The sequence below is a fragment of the Saccopteryx bilineata genome, chromosome 2, assembly GCF_036850765.1.
Source record: "Saccopteryx bilineata isolate mSacBil1 chromosome 2, mSacBil1_pri_phased_curated, whole genome shotgun sequence".
NCBI lineage: Eukaryota > Metazoa > Chordata > Mammalia > Chiroptera > Emballonuridae > Saccopteryx > Saccopteryx bilineata.
The window spans coordinates 355,597,881-355,614,732 of record NC_089491.1 but is presented as its reverse complement, the minus strand read 5'-3'; the positions used below and the strand labels follow the sequence as shown (position 1 = coordinate 355,614,732).

At 44.7% G+C, this 16,852-nt stretch overlaps 1 protein-coding gene across 1 annotated transcript; it reads right to left on the bottom strand.

The window, feature by feature from the left end:
* Nucleotides 1–9,091: 9,091 nt before the first annotated feature.
* LOC136323496 (C-type lectin domain family 10 member A-like) lies at nucleotides 9,092–13,486 on the bottom strand. Its single transcript, XM_066255340.1, has 10 exons — nucleotides 13,244–13,486; nucleotides 12,411–12,505; nucleotides 11,685–11,801; nucleotides 11,282–11,377; nucleotides 11,117–11,188; nucleotides 10,948–11,019; nucleotides 10,751–10,837; nucleotides 10,509–10,660; nucleotides 10,327–10,433; nucleotides 9,092–10,192 (listed from the first exon to the last, which is right to left on the bottom strand). Exons 2-10 carry the CDS (start codon nucleotides 12,475–12,477, stop codon nucleotides 10,036–10,038), a joined length of 927 nt encoding a protein of 308 aa, XP_066111437.1. The 5' UTR covers nucleotides 12,478–12,505; nucleotides 13,244–13,486; the 3' UTR covers nucleotides 9,092–10,035.
* Nucleotides 13,487–16,852: the final 3,366 nt, after the last annotated feature.

The following is a 16,852-nucleotide window of genomic DNA, read 5'->3' as shown; positions in this document are numbered from 1 at the left end:
TCGCCATGTTGCGACCAGAGCCACTCTAGCGCCTGGGGCAGAGGCCAAGGAGCCATCCCCAGCGCCCAGGCCATGTTTGCTCCAATGGAGCCTCGGCTGCGGGAGGGGAAGAGAGAGACAGAGAGGAAGGCGTGGCGGAGGGGTGGAGAAGCAAATGGGTGCTTCTCCTGTGTGCCCTGGCCGGGAATCGAACCCGGGTCCTCCGCACGCTAGGCCGACGCTCTACCGCTGAGCCAACCAGCTATTTATTTATTTTAAATAATTTTATTAGACAGTTAATTTTAATGGGGTGACATTGGTTAACTAGAGCACATGGATTTAGAGAAAACAATCTCAGATTGTTTTGACATTCGATTATGTTGTGTACCCATCACCCAAAGTCAAATCATCCTCCTTCACCCTTCATTTGGTTTTCTTCATGCCCCTCTGCTCTCACCACCCCCTCCTTCTCCTCCCTCCCCCTGGTAATCACTGCACTCTTATCTATGTCCATGAGTTTCAATTTTGCGTCCCACCTATGCATGGAATCATACAGTTCTTAGTTTTTTCTCATTTACTTATTTCACACTCATTATAATGTTATCAAGGTCTATCCACGTTTTAAATAATCCTATGTCATCTTTTCTTATGGCTGAGTTGTATTCCATAGCATATATGTACCACATTTTCTTTGTCCAATCTTCTATTGAAGGGCTTTCTGGTTGTTTCCATGTCTTGGCCACCGTGAACAATGCTGTGATGAACATGGGGCTACATGTGTCTTTACATACCAATTATTTTGAGTTTTGGGGTATATACCCAGTAGAGGGATTGCTGGGTCATACGGTAGTTTTATTCTCAATTTTTTGAGGAACCAGCATACTTTCTTCCATAATAGTATATACAATAAATTAAAGCTGTGGCTTTTCTTGACTCATGTGGTAGAATTTCCTAAAATTTCTCAACGGTTCACAAACCCCAAATATGCAGCCTCTGGCCTTAGCATGCCCTGTACCTTTTGCTAAGCAGTCCCAGGCCTGGAGTTAACTGAAGCTGACCTTGGTTCACAGATGGGCCTATTCCAGGCACCTCAAGCCCAGCACAAGCAGCAGCCATCTGCAGACTGATTCATAGCTCATGCAAAATGGTCCAGGCAGGGCATATGCAGTGACTGACCTTTGCCTGTACCTCCAGTGAAGCCCCTGAGCCAGTGCACCTGGTGGCCAGCTTCACAACACGCAGAAGCACCATGCAGCCACCTCCATGAGCAACACACACAAGGGCCACTCAGTGGGGATGTAAACACACAATACACTATACAGATGATGTATTATAGAATTTACACCTGAAAGCTATATAATTTTATTAACCAATGTCACTCCAATATATTCAATACAAAATTAAAAAATAGAGAAAAGATTAAAATATGAATAATAAAATAGCAGTAACTATACAACTATCAACAATTACATTAACTGTAAATGGATTAAATGCTGCAATAAAAAGACAGCATGGCTGATGGATAAGAAAACAAGACCAGACCCTTACATATGCTGATCTACATGAGACTTAGTTCAGATCAAAAGATAAACACAGACTAAGGGTAAAGGGATAGAAAAAGATATTTCAGGGAAAAAAATGAAAAAAAAAAAAAACAAACACCTGGCATAGCAATACTTATAACAGACAAAATAGACTTTAATTGGCTGATTGATTGATTTTATAGAAAGGATGGGAGACACAGAGAGAGATACAGAAATATCGACTCGTTGTTCCACTTATTTATGCACTCATTGGTTGATTCTTGTATGTGCCCTAACCGGGGATCAAATCAAACCCACAACCTTGGCATCCGGCAATGACACTCTAATGAATCAACTGAGCTATGTAACCAGGGCCAAATAGACTTTAAAACAAAGGCTATAAATACAGATACAGAAAGACCAGCAATTACACCTCTAGGTATTTATTCATATAAACCCAAAATACCAATTTGAAAACACATATGCATCCACATGTTCATTGCAGCTTTATTTACAAGAGCCAAGATATGGGACAACCTAAGTGCCCATCAACAGATGAATGTATAAAGAAGATATGGAAATATATACAACAGAATATTACTCAGGCAGAAAAAGGGATGAAACGTTATCTGCAACAACATGGATGGACCCAGAGGGTATTGTACTGAGTGAAGTAAGTCAGACAGAAAAAGACAAATGCCATATGAGTTTACTTATATGTGGAATCTAAAAAATAAACAAAAAAAACAATTCATAAATACAGAGAACCTTTTGGTGGTTGCCAGATGTGTTGGGGAGATGGGTAAAAAATGGTAAGGGTTTAAGAAGTATCAATTATTAGTTACAAAATAGTCATGAGGATGCACAGTATAGCATAGGGGTTTAATGTATTTCCAATACATCTGCTTGTTGGAATCCATGGGAGTCCGAAAAGACCAGAGTAACAGGCTTTATTGAAAGGAAGAAAGGAACCCTGCCGGGTACTTCTCTGGGGAGAAGGGCACCAGTACAAGCTAGGGGGACGAATTTTATAGGGTGAAGGAGAATCTTCAGCAAAGTAGGTGTTGAATCAAAAGTCCTGGTATGTCTGGAATGTTCCTCCTTGGGGCAGCTTGCCAGCTTTTTGGAATTCCTCTGTCTCAGGGGCGATAGTCCAGTAAGTAAGGGTGAGGTCTGACAGATAAGCGGAACATCAAGAGGGCAGTTTGGAATTCCTGGTAAATTTATGATTTTATCACTGCTAAGGGCTTAATATCCCAAATTTATAAGGAACTTATAAAACTCAACACCAAAACACAACTGAGATTGCGTCTCCCCCTAGGACCAGGGTCAATAATCAGGTTGATGCCATGGGTGGAGAGGAGCTGCGGCTTGGGCCGTAAGTTGGAATTAAAAGACAGTGTGTTGGAGCTGGTGTTAAGATTCTAGATAACTTTGTGGTTGAAGTTGTAGTTTGGGTTAAAGGAGGACCTGGGGTTAGTATTGGGGTTCAAGATGTTGCTGGCCTGGGACTGAAGGTAGGGCTGGAATTGGGCTACAGATGGGGCTGAGTGTGAGTTTCAGTTTGTGACCGAAGTTTGGCTTCCATACTTCAACCCTAATCCCTTTAAGTGAATTGAGTCTACAATCTCCACTTAGGCATTAAGTCTCCGAGCTGCCTTTTTTTTTTTTTTTTTTTTTGTATTTTTCAGAAGCTGGAAATGGGGAGAGACAGTCAGACAGACTCCCGCATGCGCCCGACGGGGATCCACCCAGCACGCCCACCAGGGGCGACGCTCTTCCCTCCGGGGCGTTGCTCTGCCGCGACCAGAGCCACTCTAGTGCCTGGGGCAGAGGCCAAGGAGCCATCCCCAGCGCCCGGGCCATCTTTGCTCCAATGGAGCCTTGGCTGCGGGAGGGGAAGAGAGAGACAGAGAGGAAGGAGGGGGAGGTGGAGAAGCAGATGGGCGCCGAGCTGCCTTTTTACATCTCTTCCTATTCAGTCCCACCTGTGACCCACAGCTCCCTCTCCCTGCCTTCTCGATCTTCCTCCCTGTCCCCTTGGTCTCACCTGCATCTCCAGCCCAGTTACCTGTGCAAAGTCTGGAGGCTGTGATTCGTGGTTTGCTGTGCAGCAATGCGCAGAGATGGACACAATGAAATTCTGGAGAGTGAGGTAGAGGTGGCCGAGGGAGGAGTCACATAAGTGATGCAGTCCTGCTGGTCTCTTTGTCTGAAAGCCCAGGAGTCTAGAATCTGGGATCTCCCGTTTCCTCAGCTCTGGGCAGGACATAACAACTGGGACACAGGCAGAGACTGCGTATGTGAAGAAGTTATATATGAGGCCTGCTTTGCTCTCCTCCTACAGAGTGTGTTTCGAACTTTCAACTTCTTGTGAGCTCTCTTGACTTCCTCATTATTAACATTTGGGAGAAGGACACTTTCCAGCACACATCAACAGGTAGTCTGCTGTTCTCCTCTGCCCTACACGCCCTTTCCTTCCTGCATCAGTTTCTCAGAACAGTGTCTCCATCGTTAACACCCAGGCACAGAGGAGCCTTTTCTCTGCCCTTGCTCAGTTGTGACCAGAGTCCCTGCATCTGAGCTTCCTCGAGGGTAAAGGAGAATCTCGCTCAGCCACCAAGCTTCTCTCGCTCTGGCCTAGCTCTCCTCTCTCTAACCAGAAGGAGGGCAAAGGGTGTTGGTGAGTAGGATTGCTGACCAGATGGGGACAGGAGTGTTATGATTTTTTTTATGGTTCAGACTCACAAGGAATAAGACACATCAGATGAAAGTAGTAGAACAGAGGGCTGAAACTCAGAAGGCAGAATCAGCCCTGAGAAACTGCGCCACTGCACATTTATTGAGTTCCAAAAGCCACAGCTCAGGAGATAAAACTAGAAAGCTACAAAAGCCTTTTTTCCAACCATACCATCCCCAATCCTGCCCGTCTACTGTTTCCCTCATGATCAAGGACACGAGAAGAGTCAGAGTCTCAGAGCTCATCAATTATAAAGGACATCTGGTTCTTGAAGGCATTTCTCCAAGAATCCTGTGTACTTGCATTCAAGTAACCCCAGGCCAGTCTCCTGTTACGGTTAACACACTCCGAGATCTCCCGTCTCCCAGTAACCCCTGCTCTGAAGTTAACTACCGTTTATATTTGTGCAGGGTCTTTCCCTTCACAGGAGGAGCTAAGAACAGGAACAAACATTTATTGAGCATCACCTCTGTGATCCGGATTTTGTCAGGTGCTTGCTGTACATTAACCATTCAGTTCCCACAAGAACTGTGGGACACATTTTGAATGCTGGTCTGAGGCTCAAAGCCATTGCATGACCTGCCCAAGGATACACAGCAGGTAAGCAAAAGAGCCAGACTCAATGCCTGGGGCTGCCCAACACCCCAGTCTGTGCTCTTTGCATATGCACTATCTTCATAAACAGGATTCAATTTAATCCTGGGAACTGTAAATCTCTACGCACACTAACTTTTCAACACAAAGGAACTTGGTGTCTTAAAGGTATAGAAGGAAGCAAATACATTTTAGATAATATTTTCTATATATATAAATGGGATTGTGCTATGCTACCTGCTTTATAGAATTCAACTAACAATGTTATTTGAACGACAATTGTGTAACAGGACCATTTCCTGTCATAAGTTTATAAAATATCCTTTATTCATTTCTCATCTTCATTGCATTTTATAACATGCACCGATTTGTTTACTAAGATGTCACTATTGGTGGACATTTGTGTTGTTTCCAGTTTGTTTTCTTGTTCTGCTTGTATTTGTTTTTTAGTGTTCTGATTAGTGTTTTTCTGAAGTTGTGGTGCAAACTAAAATAGTTATTACGGATTACCACCTGCCAAAGGAAGGAGGACAAAGGAGAGTGGGCAGAGGAAGATGTTAAACAGCTGTGAAGACCCCACCAACTTCCATCAATCCAGCAGGGGGTTCTGGGAGTTCAAACAGCAGTGATTGTCTGAGCTGTTCGGCTGGTCTGAGCCTGGACCCAGCTTGCTCAGCCCATTAGTGGCGTGCCCTCACAAGAGTTGCTGTCTGCCCAGGCCACACGCCCCAAACTGGCCACCAAGTTCCGCCGGGAAGGGAGGGGGCTGGGCAGCTCATCTCAGTACTTCAGTGTATTCCCATATTAATATGGGCACCATCAACATTTGAAAAATGGAATTCATTGGGGTGACATTGCTTAATAAGGTTACAGATGCTTTGAGTTTATCTTCCCATAACACATGATCTGTCCGTGGCACATGCTTTCAGCACCCCAGGCCAAGTCTCCTTCCATCCCCATTATCCCCTCTCTACTCTCTTCTACTTCTTTCTGCCTCCTTTCCCTTCCATAATCACCACACTGTTGTTTGTGTCTAAGAGCTTGTTTCTTGGCTTATACCCTTCACCTTTTTCACCCAGCCCGCAACCCCCTTCTACTAGGACAGCTCTCAGTCTGTTCTCTGTATCTTTGAGTCGTTTCTATTTCGTTTGTTAGTTTATTTTGTTCGTTAGGGTCCATATCTGAGTGAAATCATATGGTACTTGTCTTTCTCTGACTGGCTTACTTCACTTAGCATAATGCTCTTCAGGTCCATCCATACTGTCACAAAAGGTGAGATTTCCTTCTTTTTTATGGCCATGTAGCCTTCCATCGTGTAAATGTGCCACAGCTTTCTGTCCACTCATCTACGGGCTGCTGCCATATTTTGGCTATTGTAAATAATGCTGCAATGAACATAGTGGTGCATATTTTCTTTTGAATTAGTGTTTCAAGTTTCTTTGGATATATTCCTAGAAGAGGAATTGCGGGATCATAAGGCAGTTTCATTGTTAATTAAAAAAAATATATTTTATTTATTGCCTTAACGGGGGTGGTGGTGACGAGAAGTAGTTGCTTCACTCTAGCTGTTCATTGGCTGCTTGTTGTATATGCCTTGAGGGTTCAAGCCCAGGGTTTCAAACTGGCGACCACAGCACTCGAGGCTGGCGCTCTATCCACTGTGCCACCCAGGCCAAACTCATTTTTAATTTGTTGAGGTAACTCCATACTGCTTTTCACAGAGGCTGTACCAGTCTGCATTTCCACCAACAGTGCACGAGGGTTCCCTTTCCTCCACACCCTCTCCAACACTTGCTGTTTGTGGATTTATTGATGATAGCCATTTTGGCAGGTGGGGAGTGATATCTTACTGTGGCTTTAATTTGCACTTCTCTGATGATTAGTGACATTGAGCATCTTTTCTTTTCTTTTTTCTCTTTTTGGCAGAGTCAGAGTAAGAGAGAAGGACAGACCGACAGCAGAGAGGAAGGTAGAGAGACTGTTGTACTGGAACAGCGAGAAACAGACGTCCTGCCACACAATCAAGAAGCCAAGTTAAGAAATTAGGGAGTCTTTATTAGCCAGCCGCATGATCACATGGAGACCTAAGTCATTTAAATCAATGCGGCTCTGACGAGTCTAGGACAAGCTTTTAAAGGCAAAATTACTTACTGAATGAGGAATACGGAGGAGAGGAAGAATAGCAGTAGCACAAAACAGTGAAACAAGATTTTTTACATTGGGTTAATTCAGGGAGAAACATTCTGAGAACACTTGCAACCTTGCAAAGCTAGCCCAACACCACAGTCTGGGAAACCAGCCTCAAGGTCAGGAATAGGGAGTCTTTTTAGAAAAGAAAGTCCTGCTAAACGTCTCTTGTTTTAAAGAAAGTTCTGCCAAAATTATTCATGCTAAGAGCCTTTCTTTTCTATATTTCAAGTTGAGAAGCATCAATTCTTCATGCAGCTCCTTACTTGTTCAGTGATTGCTTTCTCATATGTGCCTTGACTGGGAGGCTATAGCCGAGCAAGTGACCCCTTGCCCAAGCCAGCGACCTTGGGCTTCAAGCCAGATACCTTTGGGCTCAAGCCAGCAAACCCTCGCTCCAGCTGGTGAGCCCGTGCTCAAGTCGGATGAGCCAGTGCTCAAGCGCGCGACCTCGGGGTTATGAACCTGGGTCCTCCGTGTCCCAGTTGGATGCTCTATCCACTGTGCCTCCACCTGGACAGGCTTGAGCATCTTCTCATATCTCTATTGGCCACCTGTATGTCCTCTTTGGAGAAGGGTCTACTGAGGTCCATTTCCATTTTTTATCCAGATTATCTGTGTTTTGGTGTTGAGTTTTATAAATTCCTTATAAATTTGGGGTATTAAGCCCTTAGCAGATGTATTGAGAATACATTAAACCCCTACGCTATACTTTACATCCTCATGACTATTTTGTAGCTAATAATTGGTACTTCTTAAACACTTATGCTTTTTGACCAATCTCCCCAACACATCTGGCAACCACCAAAAGGTTCTCTGTATTTATGAATTGGTTTGTTTTGTTTATTTTTTAGATTCCACATATAAGTAAACTCATATGGCATTTGTCTTTTTCTGTCTGACTTACTTCACTCAGTACAATACCCTCTGGGTCCATCCATGTTGTTGCAGATAACGTTTCATCCCTTTTTCTGCCTGAGTAATATTCTGTTGTATATATTTCCATATCTTCTTTATACATTCATCTATTGATGGGCACTTAGGTTGTCCCATATCTTGGCTCTTGTAAATAAAGCTGCAATGAACATGTGGATGCATATGTGTTTTCAAATTGGTGTTTTGGGTTTATATGAATAAATATCCAGAGGTGCAATTGCTAGGTCTTTCTGTGTCTGTATTTATAGCCTTTGTTTTAAAGTCTATTTGGCCCTGGTTACATAGCTCAGTTGATTCATTAGAGTGTCATTGCCGGATGCCAAGGTTGTGGGTTTGATTTGATCCCCAGTTAAGGCACATACAAGAATCCACCAATGAGTGCATAAATAAGTGGAACAACAAGTCAATATTTCTGTTTCTCTCTCTCTGTCTCCCATCCTTTTATAAAATCAATCAATCAACCAATTAAAAATATTTGAAGTCTATTTTGTCTGTTATAAGTATTGCTATGCCAGCTTTATTCTTTCATTTTTTTCTCTGAAATATCTTTTTCTATCCCTTTACCCTTAGTCTGTGTTTATCTTTTGATCTGAACTAAGTCTCATGTAGAACAGCATATGTAAGGGTCTGGTCTTGTTTTCTTATATCAGCCACGCTATGTCTTTTTATTGAAGCATTTAATCCATTTACATTTAAAGTAATTGTTGATAGTTGTATAGTTACTGCTATTTTATTATTCATATTTTAATCTCTTTTCTGTTTTTTAATTTTGTATTGAATTTATTGTGGTGACATTGGTTAATTAAATTGTATAGCTTTCAGGTGTAAAATTCTATACTATATCATCTGTATAGTGTATTGTGTGTTTACATCCCCACTGAGTAGCCCTTGTGTGTGTTGCTCATGGAGGTGGCTGCATGGTGCTTCTGCGTGTTGTGAAGCTGGCCACCAGGTGCACTGGCTCAGGGGCTTCACTGGAGGTACAGGCAAAGGTCAGTCACTGCATATGCCCTGACAGGACCATTCTGCATGAGTTACGAGTCAGTCTGCAGATGGCTGCTGCTTGTGCTGGGCTTGAGGTGCCTGGAATAGGCCCATCTGTGAACCAAGGTCAGCTTCAGTTAACTCCAGGCCTGGGACTGCTTAGCAAAAGGTACAGGGCATGCCAAGACCAGAGGCTGCATATTTGGGGTTTATGAACCTTTGAGAAATTGTAGTAAATTCCACAACATGAGTCAAGAATAGCCACAGCTTTAATTTGTTGTATGTGTTGCCTGTGGATGCTGCTTGTCTTCACTATAATGCACACAACAAACACCAAGGAGTTTCATCTGAAGCTTCAGAAGCACTCAACACACAGGGGTGATTCTGTTCTGGGAGGGGACAGTGCTGGAAGGAGGGTGGTCCCCGGAACAACACTATTTTTCAGCTGAGAAGTAGAAAGTAGAGTAACTTGCCCTCAATCATAACCTGTAACTAATGACTCCCGCCATCTTTCCTAAAGCCCATAGAGTTCTCACAACTCCCTGCTGCCTACCCAAGGCTTCCTAGTGCCAACAAGACTAAGCACATTCCTAATCCCCAATAACCAGACAACGCAAAACGTTTAGTACCTAAAACAGTGGTTCTCAACCTTTCTAATGCCGTGACCCTGCAATACAGTTCCTCATGTTGCGGTGACCCCAAACCAAAAAATAATTTTGGTGGCTACTTCATAACTGTAATTTTGCTACAGTTATGTTTCGGAATGTAAATACCTGGTATGCATTATGTATTTTCTGATGGCTTTAGGCGACCCCGCTGGGTTGAGAACCACTGACTTAAACTTTCCTTTTACTTTAAAGAATAGTTAACAGTAATAACCTCGAAATTGCAGTAAGTGACACAGCTTTCAATTTATGCACCGCATCAAACACTATTCTACGTTACTCAGACACCATCCTTGCCCCTTTCCCTTAAAATCCTAGGTGAAAATCCATGAGAAAATACAGGAGGTACTCAGAAAGGTGACTCCCTAATCCAGGTTCCCACAGCAGGTGAAGGCGTTCAGGAAATAAATGAGAGGACAGGAGGCTCCTAGCTGGTCCTGTTCGGCTCTGTCTCACAGACCCAGCGGAAGGACCTTGTGCAGACATTATCATTCCAGCGTCCATCATACCCGAAGTGGGCACAGTCTTCGCCTCCCCCGAGCCCATGTCCGCTCCAATTGTCTGGCTGCTCTGGTCTCCAGTGTCTACAAAGACCAGATAGATGTGGGTCCAGGAAGCCAGACCCTCAGTCAAGCCACAGAGCCCGCTTGCCTCAGACCCACCCCACAGGGAAGGCGGGACTCGGGCTGAATGGACAGAGTGCACAGCAAACACTCACTGAAAGCTGCTGTTGTAGTCTGTCCCGTCCACCCATGTCCAGGTACCATTTTGATCAGTGAGGCCAATCCAGGTGTCCCGAGCAGATGTGTGTTCCTCAACAAATACCTGAGGGGAGAGAAAAAGAATAAAGACCTCTCCATAGACCAAACCGTCTCCCAAACAAGCCCTCCCAGCCCTCACCTGCTCCTCCATGGAGTCGACCACCACCAGGTGCGCATGCTCCAGCAGACAGTACTTCTCAGCCTCGGGCCAGGGCTTCCTGGTGCGAGAGAACCAGTAGCAGCTGCCTTCATACTCCAGCCAGGTCGCAGGGCAGCAGGTATTTTGAGAGCCTGGGGGTGTGGCAGAGGAAGGTCTGAGGTGCTTGCCCAGTGGGACGTGGACAGATTAATGGGCCAGGCACTGCCCTGCATGTCACTCACCATTGCTCTTGAGTACAGCCATCTGGCAATACAAGGAGGTCAGGTCCTTGGTCAGCTGCTGGACTCGCTGGAGGATTTGAGAATAACCTGGGACACACAAAGAAAAGCAGTGGGAACAAGAAGAGGGGCCAGCCTAGCTAGGATCTGCATTGCCCTCCCACCACATCAGACCCAGGCACAGGAGAGAGGGTCCAGACCTGCTTCGAGTTTCTGCTGTTCTTTCTCCAGGTTGCTCTCCAGAGTAAACAGGTTGTCATTCAAGCTACGGGCTGGAGGGGAGGACACTCAGCACCCAGGCTGCTCCCACCACCCTGGTTCTGAGAGCCCAGCCCTACCCTTGCACACACACTCCTGGGGGTCTCTCACCTGCCTGCAGTTCCTGCTTATGTTTTTCCACCTCAGTGTTCAGGGATGTTATTGTCTCTCGCAGAGTGCCATCTGCAGGACAAGGGGACTCAGGGTCCAGGATTCGCTCCCACGCCCTCCCCACCATGGCCCATCGCAGTCCAGAGCCCTTCCAGCCAGGCTCACCCTGGGAGTGCAGTGCCTGCACCTCAGCCGCAGAGTCTGAAGTGAAGTGGCTGTAATTCGCTGTCAGAGTCTCCAGGTCCCTCTGATTCTTGGAAGCTGATCAGGCAGATGGGACAAAGAGTGCTCAGATTTATCAGGTCCTCTCTGTGCTGGCCCTGAGCAGGCCACTTGACACGCCTTGTCTCATTGGGTCCTCACAGACACCCAAGCCAAAGGGACAGGCACTGTTGTTATCCAAGCTTGCAGATGAGGAAACTAAGGCTTAGAGAGGTTTGGTAATTTGACTACATTACCCATGAATAAGCAGCAGAGCCAGCAGCCATCTCTATCCATCATGGTCATCATCATGCCACATCCCTGTACCCCCTCTCATTCCCATGCCGGCCCACCATGTGACCCTCACTTTTGGATCCAATCACACAGATGCCGACCAGCAGGAGGAAGCTGAGGCCCAGGGAGAGCAGGAGAAAGCAGGGTCCAGAGCAGAGATGCCGCAGGAAGGCCTGGGGAGAAGGCAGTCCTGCAAGAAGGGAGGACATCAGGACAAGGAGGTTCAGGACAAGAGGGACAGGGGAGGAAGAGACGGCACAGGGACCTGCCAGGCATGGAGGCTGGTGCAGGTAAAGCTGGGGAGGTCAGTGGTACAGGGATGTCCAGTCCTCTGACCCTTCATGGACCAGCACAAGATCTCAGTCACATAGGCCCCTAACTGCCTGGCGACATGTGATGACAGACAATATGTAAGGTCTCATTATCAGGGCTGGGGGAGGCGGCAGGAGAGCACAGAGTGAGGTGGGGCAGCCAGGCCCTCAGTGAGCTCATGCTGATCTGTATCGTCAGGTTAGGAAACATTTCCTTTCCAAACACAACTATTCATTCCCCTAGTGCCATCGCTCACCCCTCCCCTGAGTGTAGGCAGCCAGGCCCGCTGTTGTTCTCCCTTATCCTGTCGGTCTAAGGTCCTTGAATCCTTTTCCCACGGGAGCTCACAGGGCCCTGGGCCCGACTCCTTCAGAGTGGGGACCCAGCAATACCCATGGTAGAGGTGCAGTCATGTGGTGACAGCAGTAATCTTTCTAAACATATTAAGAGGGTATTTTAGGAGACACCCTTTCTCCTTTCCTCTTACCATTTTTGAACATCTGGCTTTTCTTCTCACCCTCCAAGGACTGGAGGTCTTCATACTTCATGGACATGCCAGGGCCAACTCTGAGGCTGTCAGAGCTGAAATGGAGGCAGGGCCTGTGACCAGGTCAGCACTGGGGTTGGGGACAGGGGAGGCTGGGTCTAGGTTGGAACTGTGGTCAGGCCTAGAGTTGAGGTAAGAGAAGAAGTGCAGGTTGGGAAAGAGCCAGGTGTCAGGGCCAGGAACAGGAATGGTCTTGGCTTTGCAGCAGAGGTTGGAAGTGCAGTCAGCACTGGTCTTTGGGCTGAGGCAGGGTTGACTGTGAGATTGAAGTGCAGGTAAAGTTGGAATTAAATGTATTACGGGGAGTGGGCGTAACACTGGAGTGGCAATTAAATTTGAGTCTCTTCCAAGGTCTGGGTCAATACTCATGTTGATGCCATGGTTGCCTAAATTTGGCCCTGAAGTTGAAACTAGAAATTTTTGTTGGAGCTGGTGTTAAGATTCATGTTGACTCTGGAGTTGGGAATTAGAGGAACTGTGGTTAGTATTGGGGTTCAGGGTGTAGCTGGCCTGAGACTGAAGGTAAGGCTGGAATTGGGCTAGAGATGGGGCTGAGTGTGAGTCTCAGTTTGTGACCGAGGTTTGGCTCCATACTTGAACCAAATCCCATTAATTGAATCGAGTCTACAATCTCCACTCAGGCATTAAGTCTCTGAGCTACCTTTTTACATCTCTTCCTATTCAGTCCCACCTGTGACCCACAGCTCCCTCTCCCTGCCTTCTCGAACTCCCTCCCTGTCCCCTTGGTCTCACCTGCATCCCAGCCCAGTTACCTGTGCAAAGTCTGGAGGCTGTGAGTTGTGGCTTGCTGTGCAGCAATGTGCAGAGATGGACACAATGAGAGTGTCCTGGAGAGTGAGGTAGAGGTGGCCAAGGGAGGAGTCACATAAGTGATGCAGTCCTGCTGGTCTCTTTGTCTGAAAGCCCAGGAGCCTATAATCTCGGATCTCCCATTTCCTGAACTCTGGACAGGCGATAACAACTGGAACACAGGTAGAGATTGTGTGTGTGAAGGAGTTATATATGGGGCCCGCTTTGCTCTCCTCCTCCAGGGTGTGTCTCGTCCTTTCAGCTTCTTGTTAGCTCTCTTGACTTCCTCATTATTAACCTTTTGGAGAAGAACACTTTCCAGCACACATCCACAGGTGCAGTCTTCTGTTCTCCTCTGCCCACACCCCTTTCACTTCCTGCATCTGAGTTTTTTAGAATTAACAGTGTCTCCATCGTTAACACCAAAGTGCAGAGGAGCCTTTGCTCTGCTCTTGCTCAATCATGACCGGAATCCCTGCATCTGAGCTTCCTCTTGGGCCTCAGCCACCAAGCTTACCCCACTCTAGCCTAGCTTTACTCTCTCTACCCAGGAGAGCAGAGGGTGATAAAAAGTAGGATTTCTGACCCGATTGGACAGGAAGAGCTGGGGACCCTAACAAACTTTTATTGAACATCACATTGTGATTTGAGCTTTGTCAGCACTTGCTGTACTTTAGCAATTCAGTTCCCAAAAGAACTGTGGGAGACATTTTGGATGTTGGACGAAGGCTAGAGCCATTGCATTAGACCTGCCCAAGGTCACACGCCTGGTAAGTCAGACTTCACGCATGGGGCTGCCCAGTAACCTGGGCTGGACTCTCTGCCCACACACTATCTTCATGAACAGGACTCAATTTAATCCTGGAAACTAAACGTTTTATATGCTATCTTTTCAACACTAAGGAAATTTAGTGTCTTAAAAGTAGGAAGGAAGCAAGTAAATTTTAGATATTTTCTATGTAAAATAGAACTATGTTTTGCTACCTGCTTTTTAAAATTTAATTAACAATGTACCAGGACCGTTTCTTGACTTCAGATGATAAAATATCCTTTATTCATTTCTTTTCTTCATTCATTTTATAATATGCACCATAATTTGCTTACTAAGATTTCACTATTGATATACTTTTATGTTGTTTCCAGCTGGTTTTCTTGTCCTGCTTGTATTTGTTTATTGGTATTCTAATTAGTATAAATATTTATCTGAAGTTGAGGTGCAAGCTGTCTATTAGGGATCAATACCTGTGAAAGGATGGGGTAAGGGAGGAGTGGGCAGAGGGAGACTTGAAACTACTGTAAAGACCCCACAAACTCCAGCCAATCCAGCAGGTGTTCTGGGCTTTCAAACCACAGTGGCTGTCAGGGTGTCCAACACTGTGCTGAATCTGGGACTTTAACACCCACCTTGCTCAGTCACCAGATGGGTCACCCCAGCAGGGGTGTGACTTCACAGGAGAAGGCTGTCTGCTCGGGCCACACTCGCCACACTGGGTACCAAGTCCTTCCTGGAAGGGAGGGGGTCTGGGTAGCTCATCTTTGTGTCTATTACAATACTGCACTTTATTCCCATATTAATTTGGATAGAATTAACTTTTTCAGTGTTTATTCATTGCCGCAGGGAACATGGTATGTTCCTCCATTCACGCACACATGCATTCAAGCATCTACTCAATGAGTACTTACTGATCGTCTACAATATGCCAGATGCTCTCCTTCTGTAGAGACGTACTTCAGATGTGAGCGGACAAATGAGGTCCTGGCCTCATGGAACTTCCATTTTGATGGGTGACAGATACAATAAATGGGTAAAAATGGCATAATGTCACAGGGTGACAAACACTTTGGAGAAAATATAGCAGTGAAGTGAGATGGGGTCATGTTTGTTTGTTTGTTTGTTTGTTTGTTTGTTTAGGGAGAGGAGGGGAGATGGTGAGGCAGACTCCCACATGTGCCACGACCTTCCGGGATCGACCTAGCTACCCTATCTGGGGCCATGCTGGAGTGCCAAGGTATTTTTAGCTCCTGAGGCTGATGTACTCTAACAGAGCTATCCTCAGTGCCCAAGGCTACGCTCAAACCAATTGAGCCAGTAGCTGCCAGAGGGGAAGAAGGACAAAAAGGAGAGAGGAAGCGTGGAGAAGCAGATGGTCGCTTCTCCTGTGTGCCCTGACCAGTAATAGAACCCAACTTTATCAGTTTCTCCTTCTATTTCCATAAACTTTTGTTCTCTGTGATTTGGATCTACCCCTTTGAATATATAATTATCCATGAGTCTTTTTATATGCATTTTACCTTTTATCAATCAATAGGTGATAACCACCTCTACTCAAGTCTCTTTTGTCATATAATGTTTCACCTGCTCTATTTTTATTAGCATTTGTCTAAAATATTTTTCCCTTTCTTTATTTAACATTTGGTGTTGTTTTGTGTTAAATATCATGTAACTGGATTCTTAAAAATCCAATCTAAGAGTGAGTTTCTGTCATTAGTAGAATTAAACCTATTTACATTTATGTAATGATTCTTATATTTGCATTATTCCTGCCACATAATTTCATGTTTTTAATCTACCATATTTTCTTGCCCTTTTTTTCTTTCCTAACTTTTGATAGATTTATCATTGTTTTATTTCTTGTATTTTCTCTCTTGTAGTGGTTTAGAAATTACCTTGTTTTTATTCTTTCAGTGATTACCTTCCAATTTTTCTCTATGGAACACTTCTATTATTTTATTGCTCTACATGATACTTTGAAATTCATAGCAATGGGACTAGGTAATGGATTGCTGTCATTCATAGTTCATAGAATTTGCTGGCTCTTTTCCTTTTGAGATTACTAAGTTATTCAGCTCTGGGGAATGCTCTTCTGTTATTTTTTAAAATTCTTTTATATTATCAGGGTATATACATATAAATACACTAGGGGAAAGTAAAAAATATTATAACCTAGTGAATAAGTTAGTTGAATTGGAAGATGAAAGGTTAGGAAATTTCCCTGAAGTAAAATGAAAAGGAACATTTCTCAAAAGCTACGAACAAGATAAAGGATGTCATTGTCACCAATTCTTTGTGGGATTTTACGAGACAGTGCAAAAGAAACCCAAGACAAATCAATAAAACATATGAGGATGGAAAGAGATAGAAAGTGGTCTTATTGCTACATGATATAATTTTACTTTAAAAATTCCCAGAGAAGCAGTACACAAATGATTAAATACTAAAAATGCTAAAAATGCTAAATATCTTTTATTTTCAAATCTTCACTATCAAAATTTATGTCAGATATGTGAAAATCTCTGAGTTTAGGTGTTATTGGAGCAACTGTAGCTGTTGGTCAGGATGGCGATGGTGGTGACTCTGCTCATTTCATTGGGCGCGAGGAAAGATAGATTGTGGGATTGTGCTTCATTTTGCCTTATTCCCCAGGTGGTTTCAAATAGTATATTAGCAACATAATGTCTTTTGGTATGTTCCCCACACCTCCTGTCATTTTTAAGTAATCAAAAAATATTGGCAATTTTTTATGGCTTCTGGATTTCTAGTTTTGGTTAGAAAGAGCTCCCCATCCTAATTT

Excerpts from the sequence above, each read along its gene's own strand:
- LOC136323496 (XM_066255340.1), bottom strand. The coding sequence starts at position 12,477 with ATGTCCATGAAGTATGAAGACCTCCAGTCCTTGGAGGGTGAGAAGAAA. Across the intron at positions 11,189-11,281 it reads GCAGGCACTGCACTCCCAGG|ATGGCACTCTGCGAGAGACA; the intron begins GTGAGCCTGGCT and ends CTTGTCCTGCAG. Across the intron at positions 11,020-11,116 it reads TAAGCAGGAACTGCAGGCAG|CCCGTAGCTTGAATGACAAC; the intron begins GTGAGAGACCCC and ends CCTCCCCTCCAG.